The sequence below is a fragment of the Fusarium venenatum genome, assembly GCF_020744135.1.
Source record: "Fusarium venenatum strain MPI-CAGE-CH-0201 chromosome Unknown EDB82scaffold_1, whole genome shotgun sequence".
Lineage (NCBI taxonomy): Eukaryota > Fungi > Ascomycota > Sordariomycetes > Hypocreales > Nectriaceae > Fusarium > Fusarium venenatum.
The window spans coordinates 9,353,849-9,370,650 of record NW_027072129.1 but is presented as its reverse complement, the minus strand read 5'-3'; the positions used below and the strand labels follow the sequence as shown (position 1 = coordinate 9,370,650).

The 16,802-nt window shown below is 47.9% G+C and overlaps 7 protein-coding genes across 7 annotated transcripts; 5 read left to right on the top strand and 2 right to left on the bottom strand.

The window, feature by feature from the left end:
• Positions 1 to 854: 854 nt before the first annotated feature.
• EDB82DRAFT_521831 (protein SYM1) lies at positions 855 to 1,509 on the top strand (the record flags this gene model as incomplete). Its single annotated transcript, XM_065609094.1, has 3 exons — positions 855 to 874; positions 946 to 1,106; positions 1,163 to 1,509. The coding sequence occupies 3 exons, from the start codon at positions 855 to 857 to the stop codon at positions 1,507 to 1,509; spliced, it is 528 nt and encodes a 175-aa protein (XP_065465892.1).
• Positions 1,510 to 2,449: 940 nt separating this feature from the next.
• Positions 2,450 to 3,507, top strand: EDB82DRAFT_521830 (mitochondrial 37S ribosomal protein mS38; the record flags this gene model as incomplete). Its single annotated transcript, XM_025738176.1, has 2 exons — positions 2,450 to 2,777; positions 2,834 to 3,507. 2 exons carry the CDS (start codon positions 2,450 to 2,452, stop codon positions 3,505 to 3,507), a joined length of 1,002 nt encoding a protein of 333 aa, XP_025588140.1.
• Positions 3,508 to 4,164: 657 nt separating this feature from the next.
• On the top strand, positions 4,165 to 7,813 carry EDB82DRAFT_491518 (GNAT acetyltransferase 2-domain-containing protein). The gene is made up of 4 exons (XM_025738187.2): positions 4,165 to 4,243; positions 4,299 to 4,484; positions 4,543 to 7,332; positions 7,385 to 7,813. The coding sequence occupies exons 1-4, from the start codon at positions 4,227 to 4,229 to the stop codon at positions 7,593 to 7,595; spliced, it is 3,204 nt and encodes a 1,067-aa protein (XP_025588141.1). The 5' UTR covers positions 4,165 to 4,226; the 3' UTR covers positions 7,596 to 7,813.
• A 591-nt stretch (positions 7,814 to 8,404) lies between these two features.
• Positions 8,405 to 8,929, bottom strand: EDB82DRAFT_472553 (uncharacterized protein; the record flags this gene model as incomplete). Its single annotated transcript, XM_025738198.1, has 1 exon — positions 8,405 to 8,929. The coding sequence occupies one exon, from the start codon at positions 8,927 to 8,929 to the stop codon at positions 8,405 to 8,407; it is 525 nt and encodes a 174-aa protein (XP_025588142.1).
• Positions 8,930 to 9,163: 234 nt separating this feature from the next.
• EDB82DRAFT_98571 (uncharacterized protein) lies at positions 9,164 to 10,092 on the bottom strand. Its single transcript, XM_025738209.2, has one exon. The coding sequence runs from the start codon at positions 9,912 to 9,914 to the stop codon at positions 9,459 to 9,461; it is 456 nt and encodes a 151-aa protein (XP_025588143.2). The 5' UTR covers positions 9,915 to 10,092; the 3' UTR covers positions 9,164 to 9,458.
• Positions 10,093 to 11,870: 1,778 nt separating this feature from the next.
• EDB82DRAFT_491512 (uncharacterized protein) lies at positions 11,871 to 12,605 on the top strand (the record flags this gene model as incomplete). The annotated part of the gene is made up of 1 exon (XM_025738231.2): positions 11,871 to 12,605. A coding segment is annotated over exon 1 (473 nt), but the record flags the coding sequence as incomplete, so codon positions are not given.
• On the top strand, positions 12,566 to 14,318 carry EDB82DRAFT_98546 (WLM domain-containing protein). Its single transcript, XM_025738242.2, has 2 exons — positions 12,566 to 13,137; positions 13,192 to 14,318. The coding sequence occupies exons 1-2, from the start codon at positions 12,960 to 12,962 to the stop codon at positions 14,235 to 14,237; spliced, it is 1,224 nt and encodes a 407-aa protein (XP_025588146.1). The 5' UTR covers positions 12,566 to 12,959; the 3' UTR covers positions 14,238 to 14,318.
• Positions 14,319 to 16,802: the final 2,484 nt, after the last annotated feature.

Below are 16,802 nucleotides of genomic sequence, written 5' to 3'. Positions count from 1 at the left end.
ATGCTAACAAGTCACAAACAACCCCGTAAAGCTGCAGTGTGAAAAAATGTATTGCTTATTCTTCAAACAGCACCGCACCTAGTTCTGGACCGACATGGAAGGCTATACCTGTCACGACATGAAATCTGGTTCGTGTAAGTCATATGCGACTTCAGTAAGTGACAACGCAATTGTGTTTTCTTTACTTATTTCAAGCCATTATGGCAAGGCTACCCCTGGGCTATCTGCTGAGAGTAACTTCAACTGGAAGTTCCGCAGTTTCTTTCATTCCGGCAGCGAATTATATACTGAGCGAACGCGTCTCTAGTGGTGTTGTTGAAGGTCAACGCATGTATTCTTGAGACATAGGTGTTATCGGTGTGCATGTAACCGTGCTCCCACTCTTATCGGGACGTGCCCCTAGAAGATCGCCAACTCCCGCAGTGGGACACAAAAAGTCTGGAGCCCCAGGTCAGCTTGAGGCTAAATGTGAAGAGACGAGCGAGCCTGAGTGACAGCCAACTTCTATCAAAGCGCCTCTACTACGTCATGCCCTTTGCACCTGCAGCTTCAATCGTCTTCTACCTGCCTGAGATCTGAAGCATTGAGCTTTTCCCTGTACGCTTTGTGAAAGGGCCTTTTTCAGAGAACGCGTCTCTGTTCATCAGTCCTCTGAATCAAAAAGACTTTTCTCTACGACTGTATAGCCGCCCTTGTTAACTCGACTTGCTCGCACAAGACAGGCGCGTACTGTTACTCATCTAACGTTGTGGCTTGCGAAAAACGAATTCTTTAAGCATCTGTCAATCTTCCCAAGGAGGCCATTAAACTTTGACTACGCCCAAAGTAGATCTTCCCAAAGCAGACTCATCGACATGTCTTCTTTTATTCGTTGGTAGGTCTAATCAAGTTGATTTCTCATTCAATACAAACATCACTGTATCGTCCGTGCTGATCTATATCAAGGTACAATGCCAGATTGGCTGCGCGTCCACTGCTTACTCAAAGTGTAACCACGGCATTTCTGTTTGCTACTGGTGATGTTACAGCTCAACAGCTTGTCGAGAAAAAGGGTGTTCAGAAGCATGACTTGGTTCGAACAGGTCGAATGGCCCTCTACGGTGGCTGTGAGTCTTCCCTCGACCCTAGGCTCTATCCATAGACAAGCATTAACTCTTGACAGGTGTTTTCGGTCCCGTTGCAACAACATGGTTCGCTTTTCTCGCCCGCAGGGTCAACGTGAGAAACAACAAGAAGGCCGAGGTTCTCGCCCGTGTTGCTTGCGACCAGCTTGGCTTTGCGCCTGTCATGATAGGTGTCTTCCTGGGTAGCATGGCCACCATGGAAGGCAAGAGCGCAAAGGAGCGCATCGACAAGTCCTGGTGGCCCGCTCTAAAGGCCAATTGGATGCTCTGGCCTGCTGTCCAGGTCATCAACTTCTCGCTCATCCCTTTACAGTATCGTCTTTTCTTTGCCAATATCATTGCTATTGGCTGGAACTCGTATTTGAGTTGGGTCAATTCCCAATAGATAAGGACCGATTTGTTGAGAGAATCGTCTTGCTGGCTATCTTCGTATAAACATAAACGCATGTGTTTATATACCGAACAAGGTTGATACTCTGCCTTCGCAAGAGTTGACTAGGCTTGTTACTTTCACACGGTCAGGGAATATACAGCGCAGAAGGAATGAGATCAAGCGGATTAAAAGGGCTCAACCATGTTTCATTAGATGATATAGTTCTTTATACTAAGCCATCAGAAGCACATGACTGCTTTTTTTCATAGTCATTTTACGGATCTCATTCGTCTTATCTTATGAGCACGGGATGGGTTGCCAAGACTCATGATACAGCGGTAATCAATGTCCGAGCTGCCCTGGATCGGTTATCAGTGAGATCGGGGACAAAGACCCATGATAGCCGCCGTAGGCTTGCGTCTCCCAGGTTCTGAGCGCCCTGTTACAACTGCGGAGAAGCCCCGTGATGGAAACCAGGTGCAGTGGTTGGGGTACGGTCCGTGTTTAGAATGCTGGGCGCGATGTAGGGGGAAGTAGACAGAAATGGTCCAAGTTTTGAGTATCAATGCCTCACGAAGCGATAAACTCAACTACAAGACATCATGAATCTTATTCTAACAATCAATAGAGATAGTGCGATGGCATATGTTGCTATTTTTATGGACCAGAGAAGAATAGTTATTCTCAATTAAGCGAAAACATCAAGAAGATATCCTGTTCATATGCAGTCTGTTCTTTTATGTCACCAAGTCAGAGTAGCCGTTGTTGCTGCCTTAGGCCACAAATAGTTAGCGTAAGAAACCCTGCCCATCGCAGCGCAGCCTTTTCCCAGGCGGCCAAATCCGGGTTTGAAGATACAACCGAACAACATCAGGAACTCGTCCTGACGTTTAAAACCGCCCCTCTACTCGCTCTCCAGACTCCGCGGTCCCTCCGCGCCTGGTAACTCATCATGTTGCCTTCATCAGTGCGCCGTGTCGTCGCCTCCGCCATCTCCTCTACCCCTCAGACCGGTGTTGTGTCTTCCTTCGCCTCAGCCACTATAAAGACTACTCCTGTCTTTGTTCAAAATCAACAGCGACGATACTCCTCCTCGAAACCCTCCAAATCCGACAATGGTCCCAACGACATCTCAGCCAGTCAGTCGGTTCCTGCTACTTCAACGCCCAAGTCGGGCGGCGAGAAGCGGAAACGCAAGAGCAACAAGGATGCCTCCGATCGAGCGGCTTCTATGAAGAAGCTGCCCAGCGTCCCCAGCACGCATCACATGTCACAAGAAGGTAGGACCCCAGAAGAATCCAATTGCGTATATAGAATAATTACTAACCAGGCTCAGCTCTTGGTCTATCAAGTTTCTTCTCACTACACAGACCGATCTCTGTTACCCAAACCATGCCCCGAGCCGTGTCCGATGAGCACTTTGCCTCTATCTTTGCCGCACGAAGCAGAAACAACAAGCTGGCCGACACCGAATCGACGCTCTCCAGTACTATCGAGCAGCTGGAAGGTCCTATGGCCCAGATGACCATTGGTGGACAAGAGGGCCAGGAGGTCATGCACAAGGTTGATATCAAGAATCCCGATGGTACCGAGTCGAGCATGTACCTCCAGATTGATACCATGTCTGGGGAATTCCTCCCCTTCCGGCCTCCCCCTCTGCCACAAGCCCAGGCTGCTGGCGAGCCAGAGAGTGCTGTTGCGGAAGCGGAAGCCGTGGAGGACGTTCCCCAGCACCGTGTCTACAAGGCCCTCTTCACCATTGAGGAGTCTACCGACCCCGATGGTCAGATCCGCATCATGGCTCATAGCCCCCGAATCATGCAAGATCAACCACGAAGCTTTCTCGAGCGTCTGGCCCTCCGCCAACTCAAATTTGATGAGGCACAAGGCCGCCGCGATATGCACGCTATTAGTGTAAAGAGACAACGGAAGCTCAAGATGAAGAAGAAGAAGTACAAGAAGTTGATGAAGAGGACGCGAGTCCTGCGCCGCAAGTTGGATCGAACTTAGACATGCGTACATATTCCCCTAGCCGTCCGAGTTCTCTTTTTGATTCTCCCCCTATCTCGCATATGGGGCTTTCAAAGGACATGTTTTCATTCGTGGTGTCTGGGCATGATGGTGATGATTTCTCTACAAGTTTGGACTGGCATTGCGATCCGAGACTTTTCATATTTTTATAGACTCGCATAACATTCATCATTCTGAATAAGTCGGGATAATTTTTGCCGTGACATCTGTCTCAGATATACGAATCATGTATGATTAGCTGTACAATTCACTCATCGATCCTTGCTTTCTGTCTCGTGCATGTATGACGATTATTGCTTGTGAGGTTTGATGCTTTCATAAAGTTTTGTTGAACTTTTCATGTAGAGTAAAACTACCAATCGTACGAGTCGAGTCACAAATATGATTGAGAAATTTCGTGACTCATGAACGATACCAAGCAGCCACTTAGTTGTTGTATCAAATGAAGACCAGCATGTATGTGAGAATTGAAACCCACACCGAGCGCCACCGTACTTGACTCCAAGAGTTCTCGGTGAGATCGAGAGCTAACTTCGTCAACGTCCCACTTTTACTATGTCTCACCGAAGTTTCACCGCCCGGCAGAATTTTATCGACCGCCAAAATTTTGGATTTTTGAACCAGGTCCCACTTGAAGACGAGATCGCATTTGCGCCCAGGTATTTTCAGAGCAATCCGCTGTAGAAAAATCTGAAAAAATGCAGCGCAAAGCGGTGTATGTTTCTCTTTTGGTATCTTGAGCTTTGTTTAGTATGCTAATAGTATCATAGTGACTCGCGCATTCCAGCGCTCATTCAAAATGGGTTGCAAGAGAAGAAGAGAAGCTTCTTTGTCGTGGTGGGAGACAGGTCAAAGGATGTGATCGTTCGTCTGCACTACATCATGTCACAATTTGATATCAAGCAGAACAAGTCTGTCTTGTGGGCTTACAAGAACAAGCTATTGGGCTTCACCAGGTGAGCAATTGTTGAAGTCCCTTCGCTCGATGCGACCCGGCTAATAAAAGCTTCCAAGTCACCGAAAGAAGCGCGAGGAAAGGATCAAGAAGGAAATCAAGCGAGGAATCCGAGAGGCCAACACCGAGGACCCCTTCGAGCTGTTTGTATCACTACATAACATCCGATATACCTACTACAAGGAGACCGACAAGATTCTTGGTCAAACATTCGGCATGTGTATTCTGCAGGACTTCGAGGCCATCACACCCAACATCCTTGCGCGAACGATCGAGACTGTCGAAGGTGGCGGATTGGTCGTTCTGCTGTTGAAGGGCATGAACAGCCTGAAACAGCTTTACAGCCTGTCTATGGACGTGCACTCACGATACAGGACTGAGGCCCACGACGATGTGGTGGCTCGTTTCAACGAACGATTCATCCTGTCCTTGGGCAGCTGCAACTCTTGTTTGGTCATCGACGACGAGATGAATGTGCTCCCCATCTCCGGTGGTAAAGGTGTCAAGAAGCTACCTCCTCCCGACCTGGACAACGCCAAGACTGAGTCTCAAATCGAGCTCGAGGCTATGAAGGAGCAAAACGAGGGCCGACAGCCAGTGGGACCTCTCATTTCTCTCGCCAAGACTGTCGACCAGGCCAAGGCTCTTGTTACATTCACAGACGCTATCGCTGAAAAGACACTACGAAGCACAGTTACTCTGACTGCGGCACGAGGTCGCGGAAAGTCTGCGGCCATGGGTGTTGCTGTCGCAGCCGCTGTTGCGTACGGATACAGCAACATCTTCATCACCTCGCCCTCCCCCGAAAACCTGAAAACTCTTTTCGAGTTCGTCTTCAAGGGCTTCGACGAGCTGGGTTACGCCGATCACGCCGATTACTCAATCATTCAGAGCACCAACCCCGACTTCCATAAAGCCATCGTCCGTGTCAACATTCACCGACAGCACCGACAGACCATTCAGTACATTCGCCCTCAAGATGCTCACGTCCTCGGACAGGCTGAGTTGGTAGTGATCGATGAGGCGGCAGCAATTCCTCTGCCCCTGGTCAGGAAGCTGATGGGTCCTTACCTTGTCTTCATGGCATCCACCATCAACGGTTACGAGGGTACAGGACGCTCTCTTTCTCTCAAGCTCATCAAGCAGCTGCGAGACCAATCACGCACTGCTTCCACAGCAGGCGAGGGCATGGAGATTGCAGACCGATCAACTGGCAAGACGTCAAAGACTGAGGAGTTCCAGGCTGGACGTAAGCTACGAGAGATCACCCTGTCTGAGCCTATCCGATATGCTCAGGGAGATGCTGTTGAGAAGTGGCTCAACACTGTACTTTGTCTTGATGCAACCCTTCCCAAGGCAAAGTCTAGCATTAATGGATGTCCTGATCCCACTCAATGTCATCTTCTCAATGTCAACCGCGACACACTTTTCTCCTTCCACCCTGTGTCTGAGAAGTTCTTGCAACAAATGGTTGCGCTATACGTTGCCAGTCATTATAAAAACTCGCCTGATGATCTGCAGCTTATGAGTGATGCGCCTGCGCACGAGCTCTTCGTTCTTGTTCCTCCAGTTTCCGAGGATAGCGCAAGATTGCCAGAGCCCCTCTGTGTTATCCAGGTTTCGCTGGAAGGAAAGATCAGCAGGCAGAGTGTTCTCAACAGTTTGAGTCGTGGACAGCGACCAAATGGTGATCTCATTCCCTGGCTTGTCAGTCAACAATTCCAGGATGAGGACTTTGCTTCTCTTTCTGGTGCCCGAGTTGTCCGAATTGCCACAAACCCCGAGTATGTTTCCATGGGCTACGGAACCAAGGCTCTGGAGCTGCTCGTCGATTACTACGAGGGACGCTTTGCCAGCCTTTCTGAGGACGAGGACCAAGTTATGGAAGAGACGATGACTCGAGTCACGGACGCCGAGCTGGCCAGTGCTAACCTTCTCGATGACGATATCAAGGTGCGAGACATCAACAAGATGCCCCCCTTGTTCTCCAAGCTCTCCGAGAAGAAGCCCGAGCCGCTTGATTATGTAGGTGTGAGCTACGGTTTGACCAGTCCTCTGCACAAGTTCTGGAAGAGGGCATCTTTCTCTCCCGTGTATCTGCGACAGACAGCCAACGACCTCACTGGCGAGCACACCTGTGTCATGCTGCGACCTCTTGAAAACAGTGGTGACCGAAGCTGGCTTGGTGCTTTCTCCCGAGACTTCCAAAAGCGATTCTTGTCACTGCTGTCATATCAGTTCCGCTCATTCTCCCCCGTCACAGCTCTTAGCATCGACGAGTCTGCGAATGCCGGTGCAAAGCTGGACTCGTTCGAGATCCAATCACTTGCCAGGTCCGATCTTGATATTTACATGACTCCTTTCGATCTGAAGCGACTTGACTCATACTCCAATAACATGCTCGACTACCACGTTATCCTCGATCTGGTTCCAATAATCGCCAATCTGTACTTCACAGGACGTCTCAAGGAAAAGGTCAGCTTGACAGGAGTTCAACAGTCCATTCTACTCGCCATTGGATTGCAGCGCAAGGACATTGAGGTCATTTCGGGGGAGATTGGTCTCCCTACACAACAGCTCCTTGCCATGTTTATTAAGATTATGCGCAAGGTGACTAAACACTTCGCTGAGGTTGTCTCCACTGCCGTAGATGCAGAGCTTCCCAAGGCCGAGCGTCTGGGCGTGTCACGCGAGAACGCTGATGGTGCTCACGACGACGAGATTGTGGATGAGCGCTTCGTGCCTCTGGCTACTACACTCGACGAGGAACTCGAGGAGGGTGGCGACGAGGCCTTGAGAGAGCTCAAGAAGAAGCAAAGAGAGCTTATTGACTCGTTGCCCCTCGACCAGTAAGTTGCCAATCGCCATTCGACGACATACAAAAAACTAACAACGGAATAGATACGAGATCGAAGGTGATGCTCCCGCATGGGAAGATGCGGAAAAGCAGGTCAAGAGCGCGGCCAAGGAGGGCAAGTCAAACCCTGTCGTCAGCGTGAAATCGTCCAAGCAGAAGAGAAAGGCTGGCCAGCAGACGGCAGCTGAGGTCTACGAAGAGGAGTTCGGGGAGAAGAAGAAGAAGAAGAGCAAGAGATCGAAAAAGTCGGATTAAGTGGGTTGTAGAGTATACTAGGTCTGTTACTGGGAAAGGCGTTCTGCTTGATAGACAGTCGTGTCGTAATCAATACCGTTTTATTGCCAAGAGTTGTCTTTCGAAGCTGATATCGCATTGGACAAGTGACGCTGTTGTTGGATCATCGAAAAGGATGTTAATGATATTTTCTTGATTAAGATGGGTTAATTAGTCTGCCGTGCTTCATTCAATTGACGATTTGTTAGATGCTTTGTAGTCCATTCTTTGTAGTTCTCGAGATTCCTTCCTGTAGCGATACTTATTTTACGACTCTTGAGCCAGCCTATTGTTGGAACACAGTCCTCGCACTACATCTACGTTAGAAAACAGTAGACGTACACACAAGCCACATAATTAAATAACCGTCACAAGTTGATTAGTTTTTAGGTCATCGGATCGCGGAATAATCTTCTGTAAAAATCAGGGCAAACTCAGGGGTATCAATTTGTCACTATCAGCCTTCCCTTATCCTTCCTTATCTATCCTCGCCAGTCGATACTCTATATCGTAGCGCCGGTAGCTGTGCTGTTATAACTTCATCTAGGGCAGTTCGTTAAGCACTCACCTTTCCTGTTTCAAGAATATCCAAAACATCAGCGGTCCTGCGCTTCTGTTTTGGTCTAGAAAATCTCCGTCGCAGCCCATATCCATCATGGGATAAGAGCAGTTCCAGACAGGGGGTTACCAAACCTTGATACTCTTACAGCATCTCCGTAGAACTTGTCTTTTCGGTCCGGAATTTTAGGAGCAGCAGAATCTTTGAGTTCTCTTCATTAATTGTGCCACTCTTACAGAAGGGTATTCTGCTGGGCTTCGGACTGCACAGCATCCTCAAGAGCCTCGAAAGCAGTCTGGCCTCCATCAAAAGAGAAAACGATAGAGATAGGCTCGACAGATTCAATTCCCGAGAGAAAATCATTTAAGACCATATACCAAAAGCCATCCGGTTCCTGTCGAGGCAGAATTGGCTTCTTGACGAAGTACTTACGAGCAAAGTCCTCCTTCCATTCGCTGTACTTCTCTTGGGCAACTTGATCGCGGAACTGCCTGACTTGTAGGGTCTTGTTAGCAGCTTCACCATAACCCCGGAACAGGTTTGCAAACCAATAAGGGCAGGAATCGTTGTTGGGGCATCCTGACAGCAAAGGCTGGATTTCCTTCTCCTTGGGATATTCGCACTGAGATGCGAGTGGAAGGGGTTCATTTTCGTCGCTTGCTTGTCTTGCATCGACACGCCATGCATTGCAAGCAATGAAGTACTCGAAGAGAAGCTCACCACAATGGCAGCATACTGTTTCGACCTTCTGACACATGTTGGGCAGTGGTTCAAAAGTGAAAATAAACAGTTTTGTTAGATGGTGTGTTTATGAGATGCATATGCAGACGGTTTGCGATGTCTTGGAGACTGTGAGGAATAGAAAACGTTTGAAGAGATGAGCAACTTATATAGTTAAGACAAATAGATCAACTGTGACAGTACCACAGTGAACAAGTCGCGTGTTGGTGATATGTCCAAACTCTCAAGGGATATGAAGAAAAAGAACAATGCATTGTGAAGATCTTGGATTTGGGCTGTAAATCAGAACAATAGATTATGATATATGAACAGGCACATTTCCAAGCATCCTTCTTGTTCACTCCTGGTAACTATGAACATACGGAATTCCATTGTTCGATTCCTGTTCAAAGAACCATGAAGGTAATCGGAGTCACGTAGAGCTATCTTATACCAGCCATAAACTCCCAAATCCTCTGGTCTCTCTTCTAGTCTGCTAAGTCCAATCCATATCTCATCTCACAAAGACATTGTAGGGACTCAAATGCATTAATTCAATCCTCCCATCACATCTCAAGTGTTCTTGGGCGGCCTGGTGTTGATGGGAGCTCTGAATGCTGAGGACTTACCACATGTGGCAAGTTGCTAAAATTCTGAGATGTATCCCTAGGTGTTGAAGACATGGGCGGGTGGTTGTACTGAGGATCAGGAGATGTATGGTTGATATAACCATAACTCGGCAAAGATTGCGAGGGAGAATGGTAGTTTGCTGGCGTGTAGACGCTGGTGTCTGTGCCGCGATTATGATTCTTGCGAAAAACAAACCACAAGCCAAACCCAATGAATGCAATAAGAGCCAAGCCTCCTATGACACCTCCCACGATAGGTCCGATAGGTGTGCTAGGAGAATTGGCCCCGTTGTCCGTTGATGAGGTCTGACTAGCAGATTCTGACTCTGTATTCGTAGGAGCCGCCTTGATACTTATATTTTCCTCTACCGAGGTGATTGATTCGGTAGTCATGACTTCTGTCGTGGAGGTTGTTGTAGAGGCTGTCGTCCAAGTTTCCTCATCCGACTACGAAGTTGATATGTCTGTTGATTGATAGATGAAAACTTCCATTTGCGCCGTTGCGCAAACAAAGGCTGTGATCGTCGCATCCCGAGAACCTCGTAAGCGGATAAACATTCTGGGAACTCTGGTCGTAAACTAATTCGCAGTTAGCCCTCAGTGTAGACTTTATACTTGTGCGTGAGTTACGAACCAGCATCCAACCCGTGCGCTCTGGCCATAGCATCTACTTGAAGGAAGACAAGCTGTGAGAACTATGGGTTCACATCCGAAATGTGCGCCACTGGTATTGCAGTTGAATTCCATCGATAACGGTTTGGCACACCGCTATGTTGCCCAATCTAAAAGCCAGGATACATTAGCTTATTGTAGGTTTCTAATGAGATTACTATGAGAGGATTCAAATAGAGTCTTAACTGTCGGGCTTTGGGAGTTGTAGTATCCACATATTTCTTGAGATTTTCTGCCATGAATAACATCTCGCTCATCTATCGCTGCTAATGTGGTCAGCATGGGGCCGGCGTGAGCAAGCCCAGGAGGACCAGCAGGATGAGTCTGCACACTCTCGGCCATTATGGGGATGAGTGGATTTAGAGCTTGAAGAACGAGAAAGACCGAAATTCATTTGAGGAGTACTCCAGCTTTTAAGAGTAGAGTAGAGGACCAGACAAATACTACGTGGATCAGGCTCTGCATTCTATGGCGTCTTTGCCAAGGCAGACTTCAAAGAAAACAATGCAATGGTTAATATCAAACCGCAGCCTGATTTTGTTTTCGTAGACAAGTATGCATATATATTGCATGTGGTAGTGCTCACTGCAAGAGTTCCTTAGCAGGTGAACATCATTCATGCTGATTTTCCGTAATGAGGCTTTCTCTATCAAATTAGGACGCTGTTTTCACCAGGTCGGCGTTCTTGGCAGTGCAGTAGTTCAGACGGTTGAGGTAGCCTAACAATATCAGGCTGGGGAAAAGTAGATATTGGGAATGCTCACTATCACAAGGTACCACAGCCTGATATAGAAGAAGCACAGTTAGCGTAAAGACTTGCCACCACAGATCTAAAGCCATAACAGATATTACTTACCTATTACTATTTATACTTAACCACACACTTCGTACAGCCATAATATATTCTATATTCGATCTGTTTGACCAAGTACAATCGAACATAGGTTACACTTCCTGGATGGTTTGGTAACGTACCCATACTATATATAACATCGGCGAATGACCGGATATAAGAAGTATCGAATAAAGGGTAATCAATTACCTTATTCTGTTTGTTCTTTATATAATCAGTTAACCCAATTGGTTGTTTCGTCCATGTTCATTCATGTTACTGGTGCATGCCCATGGTAGGACGTTGCCGTGGCCTCCGATCTCGGCGACGAACCCGGCTTGGAGCTTCTCCTCACAGGTATTTCCAGCAACGCAATATCAAATATAAATACGCGACAAGTCCGATATTTTTTCAAATTCAATAATTCGGTTCCACTCATCAAATACTTAATCACAATCATGGCTGAACAGAAAGATAGATGGTCTACCAATGTTTGTCATCCTTGCCCTTCGGATACGTCGCTTGACACTTACACGGATGGACTTTAGGCGTACCAACACTCGGCTTCTTTTGTACCCAAACTTGCAACAAAAGTCGTATCGTGGTTAGACTTACAAAAGGATGACGTTCTTCTTGATATTGGGTGTGGCGGTATGTACTTGGGTCCAAAAAACAGGGCTGTGGAGCAGTTGGGCTGATTGTCTAGATGGCATATTGAATGCCGAGTTTGCCAAGATCCTCTCACAGGGAGCAGGGTCAATGCATGGTATTGACAGTTCAGCATCCATGATTGGGGCTGCCCAGAACTTGTGTAAGGATCACAAAAATTCGACCTTTGAAGGTGAGGTTTCTGAGACCACTGCCTTTTTTCCTAGCTTACCTGTTGATTCACTATGTAGTTCTGGATGCTACACAGCTCGTCTCGAAGCTGGAGCTTCAGAAAGGATGTTTCAACAAAGCCTTTTCCAATGCAGCTATGCACTGGATTCTATGCTCGGAAGAGACTCGCGCCCAATTCTTTGACGGAGTATATGCTGCGCTGGCCCCTGGCGGCACATTCGCCTTTGAGATGGGCGGCCTGGGCAACGTTTCTGAAATGCGGGCGGCGATTCTAAGTGCTGTAGCTCGCCGAGTGGGTTTGGAAAAGGCTCTGACAGCAGACCCCTGGTTCTTTCCGGATGAAACATGGATCACGAGTGCCCTTGAAGCGGCGGGTTTCAAAGTTGAGCGGGCAGAGCGCGAGTGGCGACCAACACCTGCTGACAAGGGTGGTGTTGAAGGTTGGGTTAGGTTGATGGGAAGTCAATTACTCGATGCAGTGACTGATGAGAAAGATAGAGAGGAGGCAGCGCAGGAATGTTCGAATGTGCTGAGAGAAGTATGTCGTAATCCTGCTGGAGGAGAGACCATATCCTATGTTAGACTGAGAGCCATAGCTCGCAAGCCTGAGTAAGGCCATGACAAGACAGCATATTTCATTGGCATACTTAGGATTTATAGAATAACTTCAAACATGCAGTATCAATACATCGTCTTTAGAATTAGCGAGTCAACCCATTGTTCCAAGAATCATTCACTGACATGAAGCAACAAACATTTGGAGCATCGATGTTAACCTGTAGCGACTCTGATTAGTCATTTCGTGAATCGAAGGTTCCAGGTTCCTTTGCGTCAGCGCACTCAGCAGCAACTGCCTAATTGCATTTGCTTCAGGGGCAACAAAGCATAATCTAGTCACCTACCCTTTGACGTAGATTAATAGTGAGAAAACCGATGGCCATGTTTCTTTATTGTATCAAACAAGAAGTTCACATCGGGGTTTTGGTAACGACGTCATCTTCATAACCTAGACCCTTGACATAGCTTACCCACTTACCACCCTAAACCATCGTGAACACACCCCACGTTTTACCAGCAAGGTCACTAACAATACCATGTCGGAACACGATGCCCTTGTTTTATCGTATAGCCACTTGGCCAAGTTTCCCAGGGCAAGCGAAGCATTGCAAACCTTGAAAAAGGTGGCTTCCATCGTGAAACCAATTATGCGAGCCCGTAACTGGAAAGTTCGACAGTTGACCGAATTCTATCCCGAGCAGCACAATCTCCTAGGTAGGTTTCATGGCGAATCTCTCGAGCGAATATCATGTTAAACGCAATTAACAGGTCTCAATGTGAACCGCGGAGCCAAGATATGTCTTCGCTTACGGCATGCTGGAGATCGCAACCAGTTCATGCCCATCGAAAACGTTGTAGATACTATGCTCCATGAGTTGTCTCACATTGTTCATGGTCCTCACGATGCCAAGTTCCACGCTCTTTGGGATCAGCTTCGAGACGAACATGAAGGTCTTGTTCTCAAAGGCTACACCGGCGAGGGCTTCCTCTCCGAGGGACGACGCCTCGGAGGGTCGAGGATACCACCCCTCGAGGCTCGTAGACTAGCCAGAGAAGCTGCAGAAAAACGTCGATCACGTCCCGGCGCTGGGTCAGGCAAGCGTTTGGGGGGATCTGCCCCGCGTCCAGGCGAAGACATTCGAAGGGTTATTGCTGATGCTGCTGAGCGGCGAAGCAGCACTTTGAAGGGTTGTGGCACGGACAAGCTGAGCGAAATCCAGATTCAGAACATCTTTGATTCTGCTACAAAGAACGGTTTTCGAACGCAGGCCGAAGAAGATGAGGCTAATGATGCAGCCATTGCTCAAGCACTGTGGGAACTGGTGCAAGAAGACAAATCAGTCAAGTACGGCAGCTCTTATATCCCGCCAACAGCCGACAACCCTACTGGGAACGGCGGTGGATCAGTAATTCCAAATGGGAGACTTAGTCGTAGTTTAGAGAGGTCTAGAGAGCCTAAGAGTTGGACGTGCGACACTTGTACTCTGCGCAACCCTGGCAATAACCTCTGTTGCGACGCGTGTGGGATGGAGCGGTCCGCAAGGCCAGGGACACAAGCGGTTAACGATAACCGCCGATCCAAATCGCCGGTTTCTGAGAGACAACCTGCTGTTGTTGACTTGACCCAGAGTCCGCCACGAGATCGGCGACGACCCTCTGTTATGACATCGCGGAAATCGAAACCACCAAGTGTAGCACAAGGAACCGCATCTTCAGGACCTCAAGTGTGGGAGTGTAGCTTTTGCGGGACGGAAATGCAAAAGCAGTGGTGGACTTGCTCAGCATGCGGGAAAATGAAGGATAATTCACGATAGTTAGTCACAGAGAATCGCATAGATTTTGGTCAATGAGAGGATGGGAAACTTTGTGGGCGAATCAATGCTTGGACCCCTGATTCTTGTTTCTTGATTTTGTTGATCAAATATGACTTCATTGTTGTGGTGCTTGACGATTTGTACAGGCTCACCTTTCGACGATGTCTTGGCTTCCAATCATGAAGTGGACATTTCTCCGAAGCGAAGGAACAAGGTGCAGGGATCAACCAAGATCGTGCCCTGAGAATCGCAAGAAATATGACGTTAAAGAGACTTTTGCAGGATTCGGAAAAGCGCCGATTAGAATTGGAGATGATCTGCAAGGCGGGCTTGGACGCCATGTGCCTCCGAACAGGACCCTAGCAGAGCCCGGTGGGTTGGAGACAAGAAAGAGTCGGTTGAAACAACAGGTGATGGAAGGGCTGACGCTTAAAGCGGCTGCTGAAGACCGAGGAGTCAAGACAGCTTGCAGCCCTAGATTTGAGATCAATTGGCCCTATATAAGGACGGATCTCAAGATACGGTTGTGATTCGGACTACTGAGAGAACAAAAAACTTGAGATCTTTGGCTCAGGGTCCAGAAAACAAGTAGTCTAACAGGGAGTCGTACCCAAAGTGACCGAGTTGTGTTTTTCTGACCTAGATTCGTGACTAGTAAAACTGCACAGGAACCTTTTCGTCAAATTGATTCTGGAGGTCTAGATGTCTCTATGATCAATTCTAGATCGCCCTGCATCACCACAAATAGACAGAAGCATGCAGCTAACTGTTCGGAATGCATTCGTCGGAAGAATTTGTGCATTGTGCCATGCATCGTAACGCAATCGTCGAGCTGTCAGCTTCGCACCTCAGAGTGTGATAGGACGGGCACAGTAAGACTTTCTGTTACAGTCACAGTGATAGTGGACTGATTGGTCAAGTCGTCGTTACATAGAATGTACTGTAGTAAGGTCCTGGACAGAATGCAGATGCCTATTGAAGGGCTTAGCACAACGTGTGAACCCCATGTTGTATATGGATCGATTGCTCTTCTGACTAGCCCATATGTTTTGCTTTATTCAACATTAAAACGCAAATGTGTCTGCGTGCCTGAAAGCCCGCTCGTCTTATTCGTCGGCTCTCATGATCTCCTGTGTCGTGCATCGACGGGTGGGTACTTTATACGCTTGGTACAGGGCCAGATGGGGATGCGAGTGTAACTGCAACCACATCAAGTCAGATAGTGTATGTGCTACATACTGCACTGTAACAAAGCTTCTCGACGGATCCTTGCCAGCATCACACGATGCCACGCATTGACAGAGACACGTTGGTGAGGCGGTGATACCAGAATGAATTGAAAGCCCAACATTCTCTCGGGCAAAACAACAATCTCAAAAGCTTGGTTCAGTTGGGTATCGGTAAGGTACTACTGTGTGTAAGTTGCCTTTTAGTCCCATTATGCCTTTTAGTTTCAGATGACAAGCACTACATCTTCTGATAGGGCGAGCAACCTAAGACTGGTTGCTGGAGGATTAGGGTGTTTGTCATGCGCTATGCCGCAATGATTAATTCGTAAATCTCATGATGGATTTTGGGTTTTCTGCGTGAATTCCCATTCGACAACGGGCGCGAAAGAGAAGAGAACCATGAGGAAACGCCGCAGTGCGGTTGGGTAACTTTCGCGGCTCCAACATTGTCGAACGGATGAGACGGGTTAATAGAATCCGATAAGAGTAGGATTCCTTCGTTTACTGGCATGCCCTGGTTGCGGGGATCGATGTTATCCATTCCCATGGGATGGCCCTGTCTCCACGAACGGTACCTAGGTATGTAGTCAGACAAGGCCAGACCGCCCTATTCTTGTGTCTAAATCGGTATTTTGCACTGCATTTGCATTGGATTTGGGCACAAGCGTTGGAGTAACTGGCCCAATTTGAACACAGGTATCAAGCCTCGAGCATTGTCCGACCACCTTCGGCTTTGAGCATGCAAGTGTTCTGTCCGGCCTTGGCTTGTGCTCATTTTCACATAAGGCTGGTGTTGTCCCGTGCTGTAGGAGCAAGCTAGGTGGTAGCAGAAAACTTGAGACACGCATTAGCTAAGGACACAGGAAATAAACAGCCCAGGAGCAAGTATAAGATGGCATAAAATGACTAAATTATTTCGTCTCTTGGGCAAGTAAAGTCAAGTTTTCCGGGACCCCGAGGATCGGTTCGACTTGCGACAGACTTGGCAAGTAAGAATGGGGCCGCCTCCCATGCTGATGCTGATGCTGATGCTGATGCTGGTGAGCTTTGGGGCGCCAGAGCTAACTTAGCGTGCGATTCTGGGCTCTCGTAGATTTCGTCTCTATAGGTGTCTCGACGGAATATTGTGGGAATTCGAATGGGTTTGGGTCTCAGTCAGGCTCAGTAAGATGCAACAGCAATTCATGTCGTGTTTGTGTTGATGTTGATGGACAGAAAGTTCGGAAAGAGGCTTCTCTCTTGTCTGTTCACCGCAGGAATCAGGGCTTGCAACTGGATCCATGTCGTTTCTCCCTTAGTACTGTATCGTGCTTGCCGTATCGTGCTTGAGATCGGC

What these genes read in the sequence shown, in the direction of transcription:
- EDB82DRAFT_491518 (XM_025738187.2), top strand. An exon ending in AAGCTATTGGGCTTCACCAG is followed by an intron (nt 4,485 to 4,542) that starts GTGAGCAATTGT and finishes AAAGCTTCCAAG; the next exon opens with TCACCGAAAGAAGCGCGAGG. An exon ending in GACTCGTTGCCCCTCGACCA is followed by an intron (nt 7,333 to 7,384) that starts GTAAGTTGCCAA and finishes ACAACGGAATAG; the next exon opens with ATACGAGATCGAAGGTGATG.
- EDB82DRAFT_98571 (XM_025738209.2), bottom strand. Translation starts at nt 9,914, where the DNA reads ATGACTACCGAATCAATCACCTCGGTAGAGGAAAATATAAGTATCAAG.
- EDB82DRAFT_98546 (XM_025738242.2), top strand. Translation starts at nt 12,960, where the DNA reads ATGTCGGAACACGATGCCCTTGTTTTATCGTATAGCCACTTGGCCAAG. An exon ending in CGAGCAGCACAATCTCCTAG is followed by an intron (nt 13,138 to 13,191) that starts GTAGGTTTCATG and finishes CGCAATTAACAG; the next exon opens with GTCTCAATGTGAACCGCGGA.